The 20,199-nt window shown below is 42.4% G+C and overlaps 1 protein-coding gene across 3 annotated transcripts; it reads left to right on the top strand.

Moving 5' to 3' along the window:
- The first annotated feature begins 683 nt into the window (after positions 1–683).
- slc12a10.1 (solute carrier family 12 member 10, tandem duplicate 1) lies at positions 684–19,949 on the top strand. 3 transcript variants are annotated; one of them, XM_072670630.1, is made up of 27 exons: positions 685–991; positions 2,109–2,487; positions 4,481–4,618; positions 5,082–5,157; positions 5,416–5,511; positions 5,592–5,731; positions 7,063–7,173; positions 7,275–7,386; positions 8,187–8,317; positions 9,218–9,302; positions 9,387–9,544; positions 10,774–10,881; positions 10,967–11,090; positions 12,828–12,929; positions 13,084–13,239; positions 13,843–13,942; positions 14,031–14,142; positions 14,227–14,361; positions 14,972–15,078; positions 15,178–15,260; positions 15,348–15,416; positions 16,264–16,368; positions 16,951–17,062; positions 17,142–17,228; positions 17,319–17,460; positions 17,547–17,614; positions 17,793–19,949. In XM_072670630.1, exons 2-27 carry the CDS (start codon positions 2,143–2,145, stop codon positions 17,929–17,931), a joined length of 3,141 nt encoding a protein of 1,046 aa, XP_072526731.1. In that variant the 5' UTR covers positions 685–991; positions 2,109–2,142; the 3' UTR covers positions 17,932–19,949. The 3 variants fall into 3 exon arrangements, with proteins under 3 accessions (XP_072526730.1, XP_072526729.1, XP_072526731.1); XM_072670629.1 differs by having other exon boundaries at positions 684–991; positions 2,116–2,487; positions 14,031–14,361; XM_072670628.1 differs by having other exon boundaries at positions 684–991; positions 14,031–14,361.
- Positions 19,950–20,199: the final 250 nt, after the last annotated feature.

Below are 20,199 nucleotides of genomic sequence, written 5' to 3'. Positions count from 1 at the left end.
CAGAGTGTGTCTGATGACTCTGGCAGGTCTGACTATAACCTCATTAAATAAATATAAGACTATAGCCTCATTAAAAGGAGAGCCAGAAGGTAACACAGACACGGGAGCTCCCTGAAAAACTAGCATCCATCTGCTCCACCGTCCACAAACCTGAGCGCCCACAGTGATCGTGTGCAAGCAGCGAGACGACAGCTCCTACATCTCCGTATACTACACTACAGCAACACCATAGCAACCACTTAGGGATAGCATAGCAACAAGTGGGAACCACTTTTGCTGGGCAACCATTCTGGTTTGTTTTCTTTCTGGTCGTTCCCATCAAATTTTCTATGTGAGCTCTAGATTCTGTCTTTTCAAGGTCATGATTTTTTGTGACCTCTGTCCATTTCCTTACCAACATGGCAACACGTTTATGAATTTCACAGAAATGAAATTCATAAACGTGTTGCCATGTTGGTAAGGAAGTCCAGCGGCGCCTTATTTTCATGCCGTTTATAGTGCATGTTATTTAATAATTGTCCTGCTTCATTGTTGAACATCGTTATGAGGTTAATGATTGAATGTAAAGGTTAACCCAGAGCCTGACAGAAGGATGTTGAGGGCCTGTCAGCAGAAGAAAGAGTTGGAATAAATGAGACAAAATGGACAAAACATATGATAAACGTGTCCTTTCGTCCGATACGGTCGTTCTTCCAGCCGAGAACGTCCACTGGTCTTCAGCGCAGTGATTTATCGATACACTAAGTGGATTGGTCGATTCTGTTTCTTACCATCAGAAGAACTGGTTACAGGGAATGCATCATCTTCTGTTACAATGAACAGAGGACTCTGCTGTGCTGGAGCACCCACGCCCACGTGCAGGGGAGGAGTGAAGATATGATATAAATGTAGAAACTTGTGAAGATAAGCTACAGGAGACCGATTTCCAGAACTCGCGTGGAATCTCTTTAAAGCTACAAACTATTTGAATCAAGATTCTGGCCAACTGAAGGTAAGATTTGATACTTTGTTAATGGGGAAAGTACACTAAATAGACAAAAGTATTGGGACGTCTGAAATCAAGGGTATTAAAAAGAGTTTCTCCTGCTTTTGTTGGAGTAACTGTCTCTTCTGTCCAGGGAAGAAGGCTTTAGTGAGGTCAGGATGTTGTTGGAGGATTGATCACCACCCCAACTCATCCCAAACGTATTCGATGAAGCACCAACCACAGTTAGTTCCACTGCTCCACAGCTCAATGCTGGATGCTGGGGGGGGCTTTATGCCCCTCTAGCCCACATCTGGGACAACTTTTCTACAGCGACTAGACAAGCTGTGTGCATCTGCACATCTAAGTCAGCAATGGGAGCAACTTAAAGTAGCTGGATGCGTTCATTAGAAGGGGTGTCCACAAACATTTGGCAGTGAAGTGTACGTCAGAGATATCCATTATATAGTTAATTACATATGTCAGGTAGCTTTGAAACTGAGCGAGATTGCTACTGTTATCCAGTTCTTGAGAGAATCCAACTTTTATTTTGGAGTTTTAACAGCATTCAGTGCTCCAAGAAGCCCCAATGCCCCCAATGTTCAAACCCAGCCCAGCTCAATGAAACGCAGCTGATCTCAACAAAGACAAAAATGAACATTAGCTGTATTTGATTTCGTAAGTCAGCTGTTTGATTTTTGGGGCTTGCTTTATTGACTTATTTTCTCCCACTTCTCTACGGCCAGCGTGAAACAGACACCCGCTTATTCAAACGCCATCACTTATCCATTTCAGCTTGCTGTGTAAATGGATCACAGGCCTGAATGGAGGGTCTTATCAGCTAAGGATAATAAATGCACTAATGGATCTCGCCTGCTGAGCTGTCCCACCAATGAAAGATGCATTTGCACCTTGACACATCATGGTGATAATGCAGGCACAAAGGAAGGTTTGTAAAGGGTGGTGGAGAAGGTTGTGATGCAACCGTAAGAACATCCAACCCTTTTTGAAGGCAGGGGTCTTCTCAAGACCTACCACTGCTGCATATGGAAATACCCCCCACAAATTGCCCCACATTCCCTTCTGTGGACCCTTCTGTAGAACCTGCACTTACCTTCTTAACCTAAGCCCTTCTCCTTCCAAGCTTCCAGGTGGTCACCGAGGCCTGGACCGCACCAATGGGGCACCACTTCTCCAAGCGCAGAATGCCTGATCTGGACAGCTTGCCTCAGGGCCGGTTTTCCTTCAGCGAAGAGGCGCCTCCACAGTACTCTTCGAGTCGCGGGGAGCAGACAGCCGTCCGAAACATTCAGGCGAGAGGCAGCAGCAGTGAGGTCAGCATCAGCATGGAGACCCCAGGACAGCAGCCTGACCGCCGGGTTTCAGGGCAGGAGGGCCGGAGGCCGTCCATCTACAGCACCATGGATGCAGTGCCTCATCTGGAGTTCTACTCCAATGCCACAGCCACGGGCCGGCTGCGGCGCAGCAGGCCGTCACTGGAGACTCTGCGCAAGGTTTTCGAGGTAGCGTTTCAGCTTATATGTGCCTTTATTCAGTTTAGCCTGTGCATATCTAGTATATGTCCAAAAGTTTGTGGACACCCCTTGTAATGAATGTATTTAGCTACTTTAAGTTGCACCCATTGCTGTCTAGTCCCTGCATAGAAGTATGGGCAGTTGTTTAGAAAAATCTCTGGAGAGGACACACATGAAGCTATTGGCACCATGCTGCCTAATGCCAGGCCAGGCGTGGGCTAGAGGGGGTATAAAGCCCCCCAGTATTGAGCTGTGGAGCAGTGGAAGAGCTGTGTTCTCTGGAATGATGGATGTGGCTCCATCCAATATGCTTGTGATTAGTTGGGGAGTTCAGTATAATGTGGGGTGATCATCGTCATCATCATCATCCAGCATCCTGACCTCACTAATGCTGCTCTTGTCAATGAAAGCAATCAAGTCCTCACAGCAATGTTCCTCCAAAATCTAGTAGAAAGTCTTCTTTTCTGGACAGTAGAGACAGTTACTCCAACAAAATCAGGATCAGCTCTTTTTTAATACCCTTGATTTCAGAAAAAGCAATAAATAACAAACAGGTGTCCAAATACTTTTGTCCATAATGTGTATTTTAGTAAATCTGTGTTCAAGGTCTAAATGGAGGTAAAATACAACATCAAATTTATATCTAATAAAACCTGATTTTTTAGTTATACATCTACAGTACCATCATCAACATTACCTATACAAGCTTATTAGACAGGTGTAGCTTCACAGGTGGGTCTGGATGGTAAATTTAACAGAGATCTGTGTTACACCTTCGCAGCTCAACCCACTGTTAATTGGGTTTAATACAAGAAAGGATGAATAAAAATACTTTGTACTTAACTACAAATTACAAGTTACTGTTTTAACTATAAATTTTCTTGTGCCATATTTTTGTCCATTGCAGCTTATCAGATGTCAAATGTATTATATATATATACAATGTATTATATATATTATGTGTATATATATATATATATATATATACATACATACATACACATATGTAGTTCTAAACTTTTACATCCAGTTATTTTTATATGTAAAAATGTCATGATAAATGGACCAATAGAAATGTTCCAAAATGCCTTATGAAATGACTTATGTAATGGAATGGAATATAATGTTTTTACATTAACTTCCATTAAAAGTTAATAAGGTTTGTCCTCCTCCTGTAAAGTTGGCGTAGAGGTGGACAATATGGTATTTTTGCCCAGACCGTAGTGCTAAAAAAAACAATATAAAACAATATAAAAAATGCTAAGTATATATATGAAATTAATAAGACCACCCTACATGATCAGTTTCTCTGGTTTTACTATTTATAGACAGTGTGTTTAGGGTTATTAACATTTGTGTTGTATTTTATAAACCATGGACAACATTTCCCCTAAATTCCAAATAAAAAATATAATTATTTAGAACTATTTAGATTTATTTATTTATTTATTTATTTGCAGAAATGACAACTGCTCAAAACAGCTGCTCAAATAATGCAGAGAAATGATTATTATAATAATTATAATAAAAGAAGTTATTATTCAGATTTAATCACAGTATTAATATCTGAACTCTGAGAGCATTCAGAATCACTATGCTGAAATAATAATCTCGACTGACCAATCACAGCCCTCATGTCTCGGCCGGCTCTCCACTAGTCTTTCACATTGCTGTTGGGACTTTATGCCGTTCATAGTCTGTAAATTCATCTCACTCAGCTCTGTTTGATGAAACGTCTGGAATAAAACAGCTGCCAAACACATAGAGATGCAGATTTAAGAACAATTATCAAGTCTCTCGCTCCCTCTCTCTCTCTCTCTCTCTCTCTCTCTATATATATATATATATATATATATATATATATATATATATATATATATATATTCTTAATATATGCACCACATCATCCACCTCTACACCAATATTTTGCAATTCCTGTCATTGATTTATGTATTAACGTCTGTGGCTGCGTGTGTTTCAGGATGGGAAAACAGGCAGCAACATGGAAGACTCAGGAACGGGAAGCCTATCAGCAATCCGAGAGCAGGATGAGGGTGAAAACCCTGCCGACGGGAAGATCAAGCAACCTGTCCGCTTCGGCTGGGTGACCGGTGTTATGGTAAGAATTACAGAAGTACAGAAATAAAGAACGGGGTCCAAAATCCAAAATCTGAGACCACTGTTGGTCAAATTTCTTAAATGTTAATAATAAAAAGTCTGAGATTGTATATTTCTCCTTGCAGTCGTTTAATAATATACGTTTGTATGGGTTTATGCTCCACAAATGGGAATTTTTCAACCTCTCTTAATCCCTTACTGTTTATTTAAAGTATGTTATCAGGTAAATGTAAATATTTACCAGGAGATCTTATGAATAGTCCTTCTTTATCTTATTTCTTATAATTGGTCTGTATTTAATTTGGTTTTTTTTAACAATTCCTAGAATCCCAGGTGTAAAAATCCCAGATTTACAGTGTGGCCTCAGACCTTTGGACCCCGCCGTATGTGTTCAGTCAAGATTTACTGCACACACCAACATTGCGTGGATCTGGTTTACAATTCTGCCTAATTACTGGTTGCAGATTCGCTGTATGCTGAATATCTGGGGGGTTATTCTGTTCCTGAGGTTGTCCTGGATTACATCTCAGGCAGGGATCAGTGAGTAAACCCTCCATGTCTCGATCATGTGGCAAAGTGATGTCCTGTAGGTCAGTAGTTACCATCCCTGCTTATGGAGATTTTTATTTCTGTAGAGCAAAAAGACCTTCTGTCCAAACCAACACCACCTGATCCATCACATTGCTGCCTACAGACGACTCAGATTAGCTAAATGAAATGCATTAGATTTGGGTTCGAAGGTTGGAGACCACTGCTGTAGATGGAGTACCAACATCTCTCCATTTGTGCTCCTTACAGTTCTCACCTGGGTCATCATCTTCATGTCCGTCCTGGTAACCTCAGTTACTTGTTTATCGGTGTCTGCCATTTCCACAAACGGGAGGGTCTCATCAGGTGAGTGTCAAATTTCAAACCCACACTTCCACCCTTGTTCGCGTCCCCTGACTGTCATTCTTGTCATTTTTGTTCATCAGGTGGAGCCTACTTTATGATCTCCCGTACTTTGGGCCCTGAAATGGGGGGTCCCATCGGTGTGGTGTTCTCCTTTGCCAATGCTCTGGGATGTGCCCTCAACACCGTGGGATTTGCAGAAACTGTCCGAGACCTCCTGATTGTAAGAGACGGTTATTACACATCTGTAAAACTGCTCTAATGACCACGGTTTATCATTTTACACCAGTAATGCAGATTTTTTGTGTTGGGTTATTGCTCACATGGTTGTGGGTTCTATACCCAGGTCTTGATTCACATATGTCATAACAGTTGTTCTTATTTCTTGTAGATAAAATAATTTAATCAGTTATATTTCGTTTTGGCTTAGATGTATAGAGCACTGAGTTATTAAATCACAAGGTTGTGGGTTCAATTCCCAGGTGTGCTAAGCTGCCACTGTTGTTTTCTAGACTCACTTTTAATTGCTAACACAGATGCTGTTCTTATTTCTTATAGAAAAAATAATTGCGTCACTTATATTTAGTTACCCAAATATACGTGTTGGGTTGTTAAAAGGGTTATGGGTTCAATACCCAGGTCAGCCCAAGCTGTCGTGTTTGCCTTTGTGTGGCCCTTGATTCATATTTAGTAGCCAGAACAAATTGTGTTCTGTTAGTTAGTTGTAGATAAAATAATTCAGTTAGTTGTGGTTTAGATCTACAGAGTGATGGGTTAATAATCTCAGGATTCTGGGTTCTATACCCAGGTCTGCCATATTGTCACTGTTGTTCACATGTAATAGCTTAAACAGTTGTCATTCTTATTTCTTGTAGATAAAATAATTAGTAGTTATGCTTAGTTTAGGCTTAGATGTATTAAATCACAAGGTTGTGGGTTCAGTTCTCAGGTCTGCAAAGCTGCTAGTTTTGGGCCCTTAATTAACATTTAGTTGCCAAAACAGTTGTTCATATTTGTTATAGACAAAATAATTCATTCAGTTATATGTAGTTTTGTCTTAGATGTATTAGATCACAAAGTTGTGGGTTCAATTCCCAGGTCCACTTAGCTGTTGTTGGGCCCATAATTCAGTTTTAGTTGCTAAAACAGTAGTTCGTATTTGTTACAGATCATAATAATCCTGGTGGTTGTATTCAGTTGTGGCCTTTGGTTTTTGATCACAGGGTTGTAGGTTCAATACCCAGGCCCACTAAGCTATTGTTGTTGGACCATTGATTCACATTTAGTTGCAGATAAAATACTGTTGGTTGTATTCAGTTGTGACTTACAGAGCGTTGGGTTTTTGATCATAGGGATGTGGGTCTGATACCCCAGCATGCTGTTGAGCTCTTGGCTCTTGGCTGACCCTGCTTTGTACTGTAACACATAAGCTTAGTAACAATAAAGGGAAATCTCCTTCTCTAACAAAACAAATTCAGTTCTAGTTATTTAAGGTTTAACTTGTACTTTTACAAAAATAGACCTCCTTAATCCCTGATCCTCCTTATGAAACAGGAATATAATGCCGTCATGGTGGATTCAATCAACGATGTGCGTATTATTGGTACCATCACCATCACTGTGCTTCTGCTCATCTCTTTGGCTGGAATGGAATGGGAGTCGAAGGTAAAGCCTCAGCTGGACTCTACTGTATCATTTTTTTTATCAGCCATGACTTCGGCTTTGCTCTGAAAAGATGTTCTAAGGGTCTCTGTCTCTTTTTCCAGACCCAGATTCTGTTCTTCCTTGTGCTCATGGTGACCTTCGTAAACTATTTTGTGGGTACAGTTATTCCAGCCACTCCAGAGGAACAGGCAATGGGTTTCTTCAACTACCGAGGTATCAGCTTAAAAACAAAGTTTTCAAAGCACCAAAGGTTTCCACTTTTTCAGAGGTTAGAGCTCTGGGCTATTGATGACAGGGTTGTGGGTTCGATACCCGGGCTCAGCAAGCTGCCACTGCTAGGGCCCGCCTTGAGCAAGGCCCATCACCCACTCTGCTCCCCTGGCTGCCCACCACTCTGGGTGTGTGTGTGTGTGTTCCCTGCCTAATTCACTAGTGTGTGTGTTCACTACCACAGATGGGTAAAATGCAGAGTACACATTTCACAGGTGCTGATCATAAAATCAGAATATCATGAAAAAGTTTAGAGAGATTTATTTCAGTAATTAAATTCAAAAAGTGAAACTTGTATATTATATTCATTCATTACACAGACTAATATATTTCAAGTGTTTCTTAAAAATTAGAATATTGTGAAAAGGTTCAGTATTAAAGACACCTGGTGCCACACTCTAATCAGCTAATGAACTCATGAATGAAGCTAAAGCACCTGCAAAGGCCTTTAAATGGTCTCTCAGCCTAGTTCTGTTGGCTACACAATCATGGGGAAGACTGCTGACTTGACAGTTGTCCAAAAGACAACCATTGACACCTTGCACAAGGAGGGCAAGACACAAAAGGTCTGGCTGTTCACAGAGCTCTGTGTCCAAGCACATTAATAGAGAGGCGAAGGGAAGGAAAAGATGTGGTAGAAAAAAGTGCACAAGCAATAGGGATAACCTCACCCTGGAGAGGATTGTGAAAGAGTGAAAATGAACACAAGAATTGTTCCTAATCTCAGATGATCTCCTTTTCAGCTGATATTTTTGTGGAGAATCTGTTTCCTGACTGGAGAGGCTCGGAAGGAAATTTCTTCCAGATGTTTGCCATCTTTTTCCCCTCTGCTATTGGCATCCTGGCAGGTGCCAACATCTCAGGAGACTTGAAAGTAAGGCTAGGATTCTGTTTTCAACAACGTATTCAATGCCCTAAAGCTGAAACCAGGGCTGCGTCCAGAAACCCCAAACCCCAAAAGTTTGTTTTCCTACCGGTCCTCCTCCTCCTCTCCTATGTGACCCGGAAACTGATTTTGTGGCGCTGTCTTGCCACCTGTCCAAATACTGCAGGAGGCGAAAGAAGCCGAAAGATGCCCCTCATCCATGAAAGTATCCTACCCAGGAAGTCTTTCAAAGATTATGGAGTGACGTCACTGTGATCATGCCTAGAGACCACGGGCAAATGGAGAAGGCAACACACAATAATATCAGTTATATTGATATTAAAAATATCAAATATTATCAAATGTCAGGCAACAACAATATCAATTAAATTAATTACGCTCCTCTGCTGATTTCCACCTGGCTTATATAGCTACAGTACTACGCAAGTACTGTATGTTCAGTAAAACTTTATTAAATTATATATTATTATATATAAATGAAATAAATTAAAATTGATTATATTTCATATATGTATTTTAGATTATATTTAGATTATACTCTCCACTGTATCTCTGCAATGAGCATGAGTTTCATTCACAATGGACTTGTCGTATTGTCGTAAATGTGCTGCTCTATGCAATAGCTGTGATTGGCTGGGCAGTACTAGGAGTGTTGTGATTGGCTGAGTTCATCAGTGGTCAACATCATATCTAAAAGGGATCAGCTGTCCCATTCCCCCTATTACTGCTCCTACCCCCCCCCCCCCCCCCAATTCCTCCACCTTCTTCCAGGGTAAGAGGGAGGCAGTAGGAAAGGAGGAGGAGTAGCAAAAGTTTCTGGACGCAGCCCAGGGCTTGTAGGACTACGAGTAAATGTATACTGATGTGTTGTATTTGTGACTGTAACAGGATCCAGAGATTGCCATTCCAAAAGGAACACTAACGGCCATCTTCGGGACAACCATGAGCTATTTAGCCATTTCCGTAACTGCAGGTGAGCCCTGGTGAATGGAACAAGCCTGCCCTGGCCCGTCCTTACTTATGGTCACCTAGTCTCTTCTCGGTTTCCTCCTCGCAGGAGCGTGTGTGGTGCGTGATGCCTCCGGGAACCTGAACGACAGTCTGCCTGTGAACTTCTCCAGCCCATGTGAGGGTTTAGGATGCAAGCTAGGTTGGAACTTCACCGAGTGTGAGCAGAGCCAGTCTTGCTCCTTTGGCCTATCCAACAGCTTCCAGGTATTAATCAGCTATTAGTATTGCCTGCGTCACTAACGGCAATGAGCCAAAACATTATGACCACTCATCTTGTGTGCAATAGTGCATATGAAGATCTGGGATGTACAGTCAGTTCAGCAGCATGAAGGGCCAAATTGTCAGGTGCCAGGGTGTTGGGCCCCCAGGCCTTGTTGATGCGCAATAGTGAGACAGACCACGTTGTCTGAACCAACAGAATGACGGGAATGAGAGGCCCTCTGCTGCCAATCTGTGCAACTGCTGACCAGTCCGACCACGTATCTGTCACTGTAGTATGTACAGTGAAACGTGTCCTCCGCATTTGACCCATCTGTGGTAGGTAACACACACACACACACACACTAGTGAACTAGTGGCAGTGAGCACACACACACCCAGAGCAGTGGTCAGCCACTTCCAGCGCCCGGGGAGCAGAAGGCTCAAGGCTGGGCCAACAGTGGCAGCTTGCTGAGCCTGGGTATCGAACCCACAACCCTGTCACCAATAGCCCAGAGTGTGTTGTTTACCAATGGGTGGGGGTTGGGGTGCTGGACCAATGAGTTTAATATTTCTCATATTGGTGCCAGATATCACAGATACATGGCAAGATTTAGCCTAGAGTTTAAAAGACATGTGGAGGACCAACAGTTTATGAGGCAGGTGGTCATAATATTTTGGCTCATTGTTGTATATATGTGTGTGTGTGTGTGTGTATGTGTATATGTATGCACAGAGTGGGTGTTGGCATATGATAGCAAACAACAAAGGTGCCAAACAAGGCGTCTGTTAGCTGGTGTGGTGGAGCTTTCCTCCAATCAGTGGCAGTGGCTGGGCTTCAGGGGTTAGGTCCTTACGCTCTTAGATTGTTGAGAGCATTGCCAGCACTAGGGCTGTACCAAAGTGGTGGAAGAAGGAAACTATTCATAATAAATAAATTGTAAAAAAATGTATATAAAAATCTATGTGTATGTAATCAAATATAATCATATAATATACATAATAAATATATATGTGTAAAAAAAAAAAAAAAAAATATTTGATACATAAATATGTATCATTATCTTTGTTTAAATAAGACTCAATCAATCTGGAATCTCGTACGTCTTCTTATATATATTCTCATATATAACCTAAATAACAAGGTTTTTGTTCATCTGCATTTTAGACAACTGGAATTGGGGACACACAGGACATCCAGGATGATTTTGTAAGTTGTGTGTTTGCTATTTTAGGTGCTCAGTTTGGTCTCAGCCTTCGGCCCCCTCATCACTGCCGGCGTCTTTGCAGCCAGTCTGTCTTCAGCCCTTGCCTTCCTAGTCTCTGCACCCAAAGTCTTCCAGGTAAGAAGCTTTTTTCCGGCCACCAGGTCTTGGCAGTGAGTAAGAGACTTCACTAACGTATCTACCTTTTTCTTTTTTTTGTTAGTGTCTCTGCAGGGATAACATATACCCCTACATAGGCTTCTTTGGTAAGGGATATGGGAAAAACAGTGAGCCACTGCGAGCCTATGTCCTGACTTACTTCATTGCTCTGGCCTTCATTCTGATTGGTGAGTTCTAGTTTGGAAGTGTAGGTTATGCTCTGACAGCAGTTTAAATGGAGTTATGTAATAACTGAAAGTTTGGGAGAAGGACCACGCCCAGGCTCCTCCCCTCTATTTCTACACACTGTAAAACCGCTCCTCTCCCTTCTCTTTCTCAAAAGATGACAATTTGCACCCCACCACCGCTCCTGCTCCTCCTGATCATCCAATCATGCTCAACCTCTACCTGGCAAGGGGGGGGGTCTGGCTTCGGGTCCCATCAGCTCGAAGCCCCCCAGAACTCCAGCCCAAATTTCTGGAGTTCTCCTCCTTGCCTCAGCTAGCGTGGTCCGCATTTGCAAAATCTCATATGCATGAGCGTCATGTCAGCTTGTGATCAGTAGTCAGTGATTTGTTGTCAAGCATGTGGTCCGAAAGTGATCAACTGGTCAAGTGGTCCCTTTCTGGATTTACATGGCTCAAATGTGTCTCAGACCGCCTTCTGTGTGTGTGTGTGTGTGTGTGTGTGTGTGTGTGTGTGTGTGTGTGTGTGTGTATATATATATATATACAGCGCTACCAAAAAATTGAGACCACTTAATTTCTTCTCTTAAATTTGCATCTCTACATGTATGGCAGCCAAAGCTGAGGTACCTGAATTTACAGACTATGAACGGCATAAAGTCCCAACAGCAATACAGTGAAAGACTAGTGGAGAGCCGGCCGAGACATGAGAGCTGTGATTGGTCAGTCGAGGTTATTATTTCAGCATAGTGATTCTGACTGCTCTCAGAGTTCAGATATTAGTACTGTGATTAAATCTGAATAATAACTTCTTTTATTATAATTATTATCATCATTTCTCTGCATTATTTGAGCAGCTGTTTTTGAGCAGTTGTCATTTCTGCAAATAAATAAATAAATAAATGCTCTAAATAGTAATATTGTTATTTGGAGTTTAGGGGAAATGTTGTCCATGGTTTATGAAATACAGCGCTAATGTTAATTTCCCTAAACACAGACTATAAATAGTAAAACCAGAGAAACTGATCATGTAGGGTGGTCTCTTCATCCTTTCTGTACGTGTGTGTATATATGTATATATGTATATATATATATATATGTGTGTGTGTGTGTGTGTGTGTGTGTGTGTGTGGAGGTGGGTTAACTGGCTGTAAATTGGCAGAAAAAAAGGGAAAATTCAACAAATAAGATAAGATGTTAAGATAGAATTCTGATAGATGAATGAAGTGACCAGGTGTAAAAGGGGTCTAAGCAGCTTCCAGAGACATAAAGGTGAACCCTATTAAACTTTAATGTATAGAAAATGTCCTTTCATCATGTTCACTGCAAAACTTCTATATTGTGTGTAATCTAGCAAGTCAGATCCCTTTTAAATTTGGTATACATATCTAATATTTATCAAACAGTATATAAACAGTATATGATTATTTAATTCATTTTTTACTGTAAGGGGTTGTATCTACATATAGGGTCTTATTTCTTTGGCAGATCATTTTTCTACAAGAAATATTCTACAAGATAATTCAGCTTTTTTTCAGGATCTGCCAGTGGAGTACGATACTGTCAGTAGATGAAATTACTTACAACAAGTAAAATTAGGTTAGAAAGAAGTTGAATAATCTTATTAATATAATATATATTATTCAACAATTAATATTTAACTTAATTAGACATTATTGTGAATCATGTATCTTAATTACACCTAATAATCCATACACACATCTCTATATGTCTCCTCAGCCCAGCTGAACGTCATCGCTCCTCTGATCTCTAACTTCTTTCTGTGCTCCTACGCCCTCATCAACTTCAGCTGCTTCCATGCCTCCATCACCAACTCTCCAGGTGAGAAGCCACATGTAACTGGTTCCTTCAGAGGAGTCTTCCCATCAGAGCTTGTTTTGCTCAGTTAAATACGCTTGAAGGAAATAGACTAAAATAGAGGAAATGTTATATTATATAAATGGTTTGCTTCGTTGCACCTGATGTATCTCTGCAGGATGGAGGCCATCCTTCAAATACTACAGTAAATGGACTGCTCTGTTTGGATCGGTCATCTCTGTGGTGCTGATGTTCCTGCTCACCTGGTGGGCAGCTCTCATTACGTTCGGCATTATCCTCTTCCTGTTCGGCTATGTGACGTACAAGAAACCGGGTAAGAAGCTCATTGTACTGAATGCATTTAGCTACTTTAAGTTGCTCCTATTGCTGACACAGATGTGCAAATGCACATACGCAGCTTGCCTAGTCCCTGCAGAGAAGTATTATCTCTCTGGAGAAGATAAACCCGAACCTATTGGCACCATGCTGCTGCCTAATGCCAGGCCAGGCGTGGGCTAGTAGAGGGGTATAAAGGCTCCCCAGCATTGAAGAGCTGTGGAGCAGTGTAAGAACTGTGTTCTCTGGAATGACGGATGGTGGAGCTCCATCCAATACTTTTGGGATGAGTTGGAGAGTTGGGGATGATAAGGCCCTCACTAACACTGCTCTTGTGGCTGAATGCAATCAAATCTTCACAACTCTAGCTGAAAGCCTTCTTCTTCCAGGACAGTAGAGACAGTTACTCCAATAAAAGCAGGAGAAACTCTTTTAATACCTTTGATGTCAAAAGAAATATTGAATGAGCAGATGTCCGAATACTTTTGTCAATATAGTGTATAATTAAAACACAGGGTTTTGACTGGAGTGCCCCTTTAAGTGTATAGCAGTGGAAAATCCACCATAACAGGAATCATAACCAGTCATATATTCCTTCCAGAGGTGAACTGGGGCTCGTCCGTCCAGGCTGGTACCTACAACATGGCTTTGTCCTATTCAGTGTCTCTTGCTGGTGTAGAAGACCACGTCAAAAACTTCAGGTAAAGCTTAAAAAAAAGAAAAAGTGTAAACCCTCATTTGTGTTTGATGACGCGACTGATACCACCGGCCTGTTTCGTATTCTGGCAGGCCACAGTGTCTGGTTCTGACCGGTCCTCCCAATTTGCGTCCAGCTCTGGTGGACTTTGTGGGCTCCTTCACTAAGAATGTCAGTCTGATGATCTGCGGAGACATTCTCATGGTGAGACCGGTGAGACAGCACCACCCCCCATCTAGCCTGAAAATGGCCCGAACACATGCAAACCTTCCTCTGTCTCTGTCTCAGGACGACGACGAGTCCCCCACGTCCCATCAAAACACGGACAAACTGGTGAAGTGGCTGAACTGCAGGAAGGTCCGATCCTTCTACACTCCTTTCAAAGGGGACAGTCTCAGAGAGGGAGCTCGTCACCTGATGCAGGTAACAGTCTCCTCTACACTCTTAAAGATAAAGGTGCTGCAGCACTGAAAATGAGGGTCACTCTCTGAGGGAGAACCCTTTGGAACCCTTAAAGAACCCTTTGTAGCAGCTTATTTTTGAAAAGTCTAGACCAGTGGTTTCCAACATCTTGGTGGGTTCCTGCTCTAAAACACCACCCTGAGGTCAGGAAGGGCTGGTTAGCCAGTGGTATCCAACATCTTGGTGGGTTCCAGCTCTAATACACCACCCTGAGGTCAGGAAGGGCTGGTTAGCCAGTGGTATCCCGCCAGAGGTATCCAACATCTTGGTGGGTTCCAGCTCTAATACACCACCCTGAGGTCAGGAAGGGCTGGTTAGCCAGTGGTATCCAACCAGTGGTATCCAACATCTTGGTGGATTCCTGCTCTAATACACCCCCCGGAGGACCTTCCTAAACTCAGGGTGGTGCGTTAGAGCAGGAACCCACCAAGATGTTGGATACCACTGGTGAGCTGAGTAGCTGGATCAGGTATGTTGGGAGCAGTAAGGGTTCTCCAGCACCAGGCTTGGGATCCACTGCTCTAGTAGATTTCCTGGAGAACTTCACATCACTGCTTTATTCCCTTGAAAGGCTTCCGGCCTGGGGAAAATGAAGCCGAATACACTGGTCTTGGGATTCAAGACGAACTGGAAAGAGTGCCCCCCCAACAGCGTGGAGGACTACGTGAACACGATATAGTAAGTAGGGCCGGCGCTGGCGATGTTCATTGATCTTAAGGTGGGGATTAACGAGCTATCTCGGGCTGTGGAGTAAAAGCTCTCTTCAATTGTTCTTAGCGATACTTTTGATTCCAACTACGGGGTGAGCATCCTCAGAATGGTGGATGGACTTGATATTACAGAAGAGCTACAGTGTGAAGGTGTGTATGTGTGGAATGTTTGACCTTTTCCTTTTGGCATGATCGGTTAGACTTATTTGGAAAATGACTGGTGTTTTTATCTGATAGCAAACCAGGCGTTCGAGAGTGATGAGGCAATCGAGTCTGACCACAGCGACAGTTCTGAGAGAGAATCAGGTAAAGTAACGCCTCCCTAGCTAGTACTGTGGTAAACCTTCCCCTGAACCTTCTACCACTTCTACCAGGACTTCATCCTGACCCTTACAAGTTTTTGATTTAATAGCATTCATTTGATTGACCTTGGCACCATGCTGCCTAATGCCAGGAGTGGGCTAGTAGAGGGGTATAAAGCCCCCCAGCATTGAGGAGCTGTGGAGCAGTGGAAGAACTGTGTTCTCTGGAATGATGGATGGTGCAGCTCCATCCAATACTTTTGGGATGAGTTGGAGAGTTGGGGATGATGAGGCCCCTTACTAACGCTGCTCTTGTGGCTGAATGCAATCAAATCCTCACTAATCTAGCTGAAAGCCTTCTTCTTCCAGGACAGTAGAGACAGTTACTCCAATTAAAGCAGGAGAAACTCTTTCAATACCCTTGATGTCAAAAGAAATATTAAATGAGCAGATGTCCCAATACTTTTGTCCGTATAGTGTATAATTAAAACATGCTGTTTTGACTGTAGTGCCCCTTTAAGTGTTCTCTGGAATGATGCTGGTGGAGCTCCATCTAGTACTTATTTGGGATGATTTGGGGAGTTGGGGATGATGTGGAGGGAAGGTGATCATAATACTGCTCTTGTTGCTGAATGCAATCAAATCCTCACAGCAATGCTCCTCCAAAATCTAGTAGAACTTCTTCCCTGGACAGTAGAAACAGTTACTCCAACAAAAGCAGGATCAACTTTTTTTTTTAAAACCCTTAATTTCAGAAAAAACAATAAATGAGCAGGTGTCCAGATACTTTTGTCCATATAATGTATGTTACATCCCAACATTTTGTCTACATCTTTAACCTTCTGCCCCAGATATCGAAACCTCCAACCACATTATGAGCGATGACGTCCGAACAGTGTTCCAGAACAAACAAGGGAAGAAGACTATTGATGTGTACTGGATCTCAGATGATGGAGGTAGGACACTGTGATTACAGGCGCTCCAATGGTTCCTAACTGCAGTGATCTTCTCATAGTCTGATGATAGAGGTGGATTTCTGTTCGAGGTTTGGTGTGATGGCCATGCAAACTGTAGTAGGCACCAAAAGTGAACTGAGACCTCCTAAGCAGGTCGATTTTGGTCTGGCATTTCGTCAGAAACCATATGCCAAACCAGATGCCATAGAACAGTCTTCAAATCTGGACCGTGAATCCAGTTTCCAGTTCTGGACGTTGTAATCCTTGCTGGACTGCCATTGACTGCATAGAATGGGCAATGGCATTTTACCAATGGGCAGTTTGGGACACAATCATGTTTCAAGCAAGGAGAACCAAAGTGAAGAGCCTTAATTTGGACCTTCTATGAAGGTTCTGTACACACTGTTCATCTCCGTTACAAACATTGGTTCTTTTTGGAACCAAAGGTGGTTTGCAAGTAAGCAGGACTATAAATGGTCCAGTTTCTTAGACCAACTAGAAGCTTAATCATCATCATCATCATCATCATCATCATCATCATCATCACTGAGGGCTTCCTCCTGTATTTCCTCTCTGTTTAAGGCCTGACACTGTTGGTCCCATATCTGCTGAGCAGGAGGAAGCGCTGGAGGAAGAGTAAAGTCCGAGTCTTCATCATAGGCCAGCATCAGACCATGGAGGAAGATCGCAAAGAGTAAATTTCCGTTCAGTTTGAGTTGCTTATTCATCATGAGCTGTGTTTGTCTTGACCACTAATCAGCCTCTGTTCCCAGGATGATGGTTTTACTGCGGAGGTTTCGACTGGATGTCCGAGATGTCATTGTGATGACAGACAGCCAACGGCCGCCTTTTCCCAAGAAGTAAGATGTTCGGCACATTCTATGAGGCCTCTGGCAGAATCGAATCTCAAAAATACTTTACCTTAATTTCAACCTCCTTTTTTTTTTTAGCTTGAAGCGCTTTGAAGACTCTGTCGCCTCCTTCAGGCTCAGAGAGGGACAGCAGCAGGGAGATTTCACTTCAGTGCAGCAGCAAAGGACAGAAGGCCCTTGGAAGATTTCAGACAAGCAGATGGATGCATTGAGGCTCAAGGTGAGCATATTTCTGCCTGCACGTGTGAGTGTTTTCCTTATTTCCTTATGGTGCTGACCGACCACCTTGCGAATCTCTTCTCACAGTCTGAGCGGAAGGTTAGGCTGAACGAGATCATCCGGAGGAATTCCAAACATGCTGCTCTAGTCTTAGTGTGAGTACTGATCCCCGTTCATAATAATCATTAACAGAGGAATTTCATAAGATTTTTGGGAATACCCGAACTATGCGAAAACTGTTTCCAGTACTATTATATTTGATCATTGAAGACCTAACACATATCAAACAGAGCATTGCCATACTCACTGTTTGTGTGCATGTCTGTATGGCAGTTCATTACCTGTCCCCCAGAGCGACTGCCCCAGCTCACTCTACATGGCTTGGCTGGACACACTGAGCTGTGGACTACACTGTCCTGTCCTGCTGATCAGAGGAAACCAGCAGAACGTCCTCACCTTCTACTGCCAGTAACAAATTCATCCACAAACAATTGCAATTTATGATGTAACCAAACTTTTGAAAAATGAAATCGTATCAGAGTAATTATGACCACCTACCTAATAGTGATAATAACCAACCTCGGCTTGGATGACACTTGCGGGACATCATGGCATGGACTGTTAGGTGATGGAAGGCCTCAGTACCACTCGCCAGAGTCCTCGTTTCCCCTCTGGTATCAATGGCTCATGGGGCACCACGGTTATGGCTTTGGGAGGCACTCAAATGTGTGAGACGTCCATTCTCGTACACCTTCACCATGGCAGCTCTAGAACGTCCCATGAAGTCAGCGGTTTCCGAGATGCTACCACCCTTCACCTGGTACCCTATTACCACGCCCTTTGCCACAGTGGACTGGTGCGCTCAAACCCTGTCACGTTGCATCTTTGACGCCCCAGGCAGAGTTCAGGCACACCAGGAGTGGCCATAATGTTCTGATAGGAAAGCTCAGTGACCGCTAACTTTGTGGGATGTTCTAGTGAAGGTGTATCGATAACAGACTTTTGACCTCCTAAAGTCATAACAGTGGTGCCCCACGGGCCATTGGTGCCAGAGGGGAACGAGGACTCGGATGAGTGATGCCTCTATAATGAACACTTTCAGTCATCCGAGCCAAGGGTGGTTATCCCCACCTATATGACACACATTATATATATATATTTATATGGATTATACAGATACTTCTGATTAACAGTTAATGCATATATGCAGTACACATCAATTATAGTACATATATAATAAATATCGTACAGATTGTTTATATTTTTATCCTTCCGTTGAAGATATTTTCTTTTTCCTGTAAAAGTTGGCATTTTGTAGATGCAAGGTTTTTCACGACACAAATTTCTGCCATATATGTGTCCCGTATGTTTGTATATATGTTAAATAAGTTGGCTTATATGTCAAATATATTGGATATAAGGGAATTTCATATACTTCAAATCTCTATATTGCCACAGATCAGATATCTGTATATTATACTGTACTTACTACAGCTCTGAAATGCAGTGTACTGCAGTGACCAATGTGAAACACAGGGTTTTATAGGCTACAGATATATAGAGTGTGGGTAGTGGGACAGAGAATAGCACATCATTGATTACTATTACTTGCATTAATATCAGAGCTTAGTACAACCCTAGACAACCCTGCTCCAGGTGGATTCAGATAGTTCTACAGATGTTGATCAGCTGTGTAGAACAGATCAGGTTATTTTTAATGAGATACACTTTTTATACTTATATTAACAGCATTTGTTAGCAAGGCTCAGTAAAGTTTTGGGCACCAGAGCGGCTTCAGTGACCCTTGGAATAGTCTCTACAAGGAACTTTACTGAAGATAGTGATCAGCTTGTTCCCTCAGTGTTTTAATAATGTAGCACCTTTATTATTAACAGACTATTAAGGCCATCATTTTTATGCTCCTTAAACCATTCATTGAACGTGCCTTCTGGCTGGGTGTGAAAGAGGCCTATACAAGATGAAGGCTTCTTCATCTTCAGTTTGGAGATCTACCTGTTCAAACATACCCAGTTCAGCTAATCTGTACATCATTATGTTTAGTAAGGTGCTAGACAGTGGCCCATCTGGACCAGGATGGAAGAGCCCTGCTCTAACAGGGGACAAGCGAGCCAAACCATGCTCACTGCGGCAGAAGTCTGTAGGAATGTAGATCTCCAACAAGTAGAGATTGTAACCAGTGATCAGTAAATCAATAGAAATGAACTTGGGACCTGGAGCATTTTAATTCCTCTATATTAAATTCATAAAATAATCTGAACTTAGTCTTAAAAGTTCTGAAAAGGTAAAGAACACCACCCTGTGCGGTGGGGCTCCCGGCCCGGTTTCTGATACCCCTGATATCAAATCAAGTGTTTGTACAGATAGATCTTCAGTAAAGTCATTGTAATATGTTGTAATAACATTTGAATTGTATTTAGTATCACTTGTAAATAAAATGCAGGTAAATTTAATAAAATTCTTAATAAATAACTTTTTTGTAGGTCTGTTTCTGCCTGTCGTAGTGTTTTAGTCTTCTTCCCCCTCTCTTACAGCCAGTAAACCCACAAGTTCATAACTCCCCCTAGCACTAGCAATGCTCCCAACCTTCTGGACTTAACACCCAGCTCCAGATGCCTGTGCCGGCCAACGTCACTTAAAAGTCACTTAAAAGGCCATCTACGCACCTGGAGAGAGCACGGCCAATTGTGCTGTATTTGATTCCGGCTGCTGATGGCAAAGC

Source organism: Salminus brasiliensis, chromosome 24, assembly GCF_030463535.1.
Source record: "Salminus brasiliensis chromosome 24, fSalBra1.hap2, whole genome shotgun sequence".
NCBI lineage: Eukaryota > Metazoa > Chordata > Actinopteri > Characiformes > Bryconidae > Salminus > Salminus brasiliensis.
The sequence above is the reverse complement of the archived record's forward strand: the minus strand, read 5'-3'. Positions and strand labels throughout refer to the sequence as shown.

Coding starts and splice junctions, on each gene's coding strand:
- slc12a10.1 (XM_072670629.1), top strand. CDS start 2,143: ATGGGGCACCACTTCTCCAAGCGCAGAATGCCTGATCTGGACAGCTTG. Junction 11,091..12,827: donor TCTGGCCTTCATTCTGATTG/GTGAGTTCTAGT, acceptor ATGTCTCCTCAG/CCCAGCTGAACGTCATCGCT. Junction 17,615..17,792: donor CATGCTGCTCTAGTCTTAGT/GTGAGTACTGAT, acceptor TCTGTATGGCAG/TTCATTACCTGTCCCCCAGA.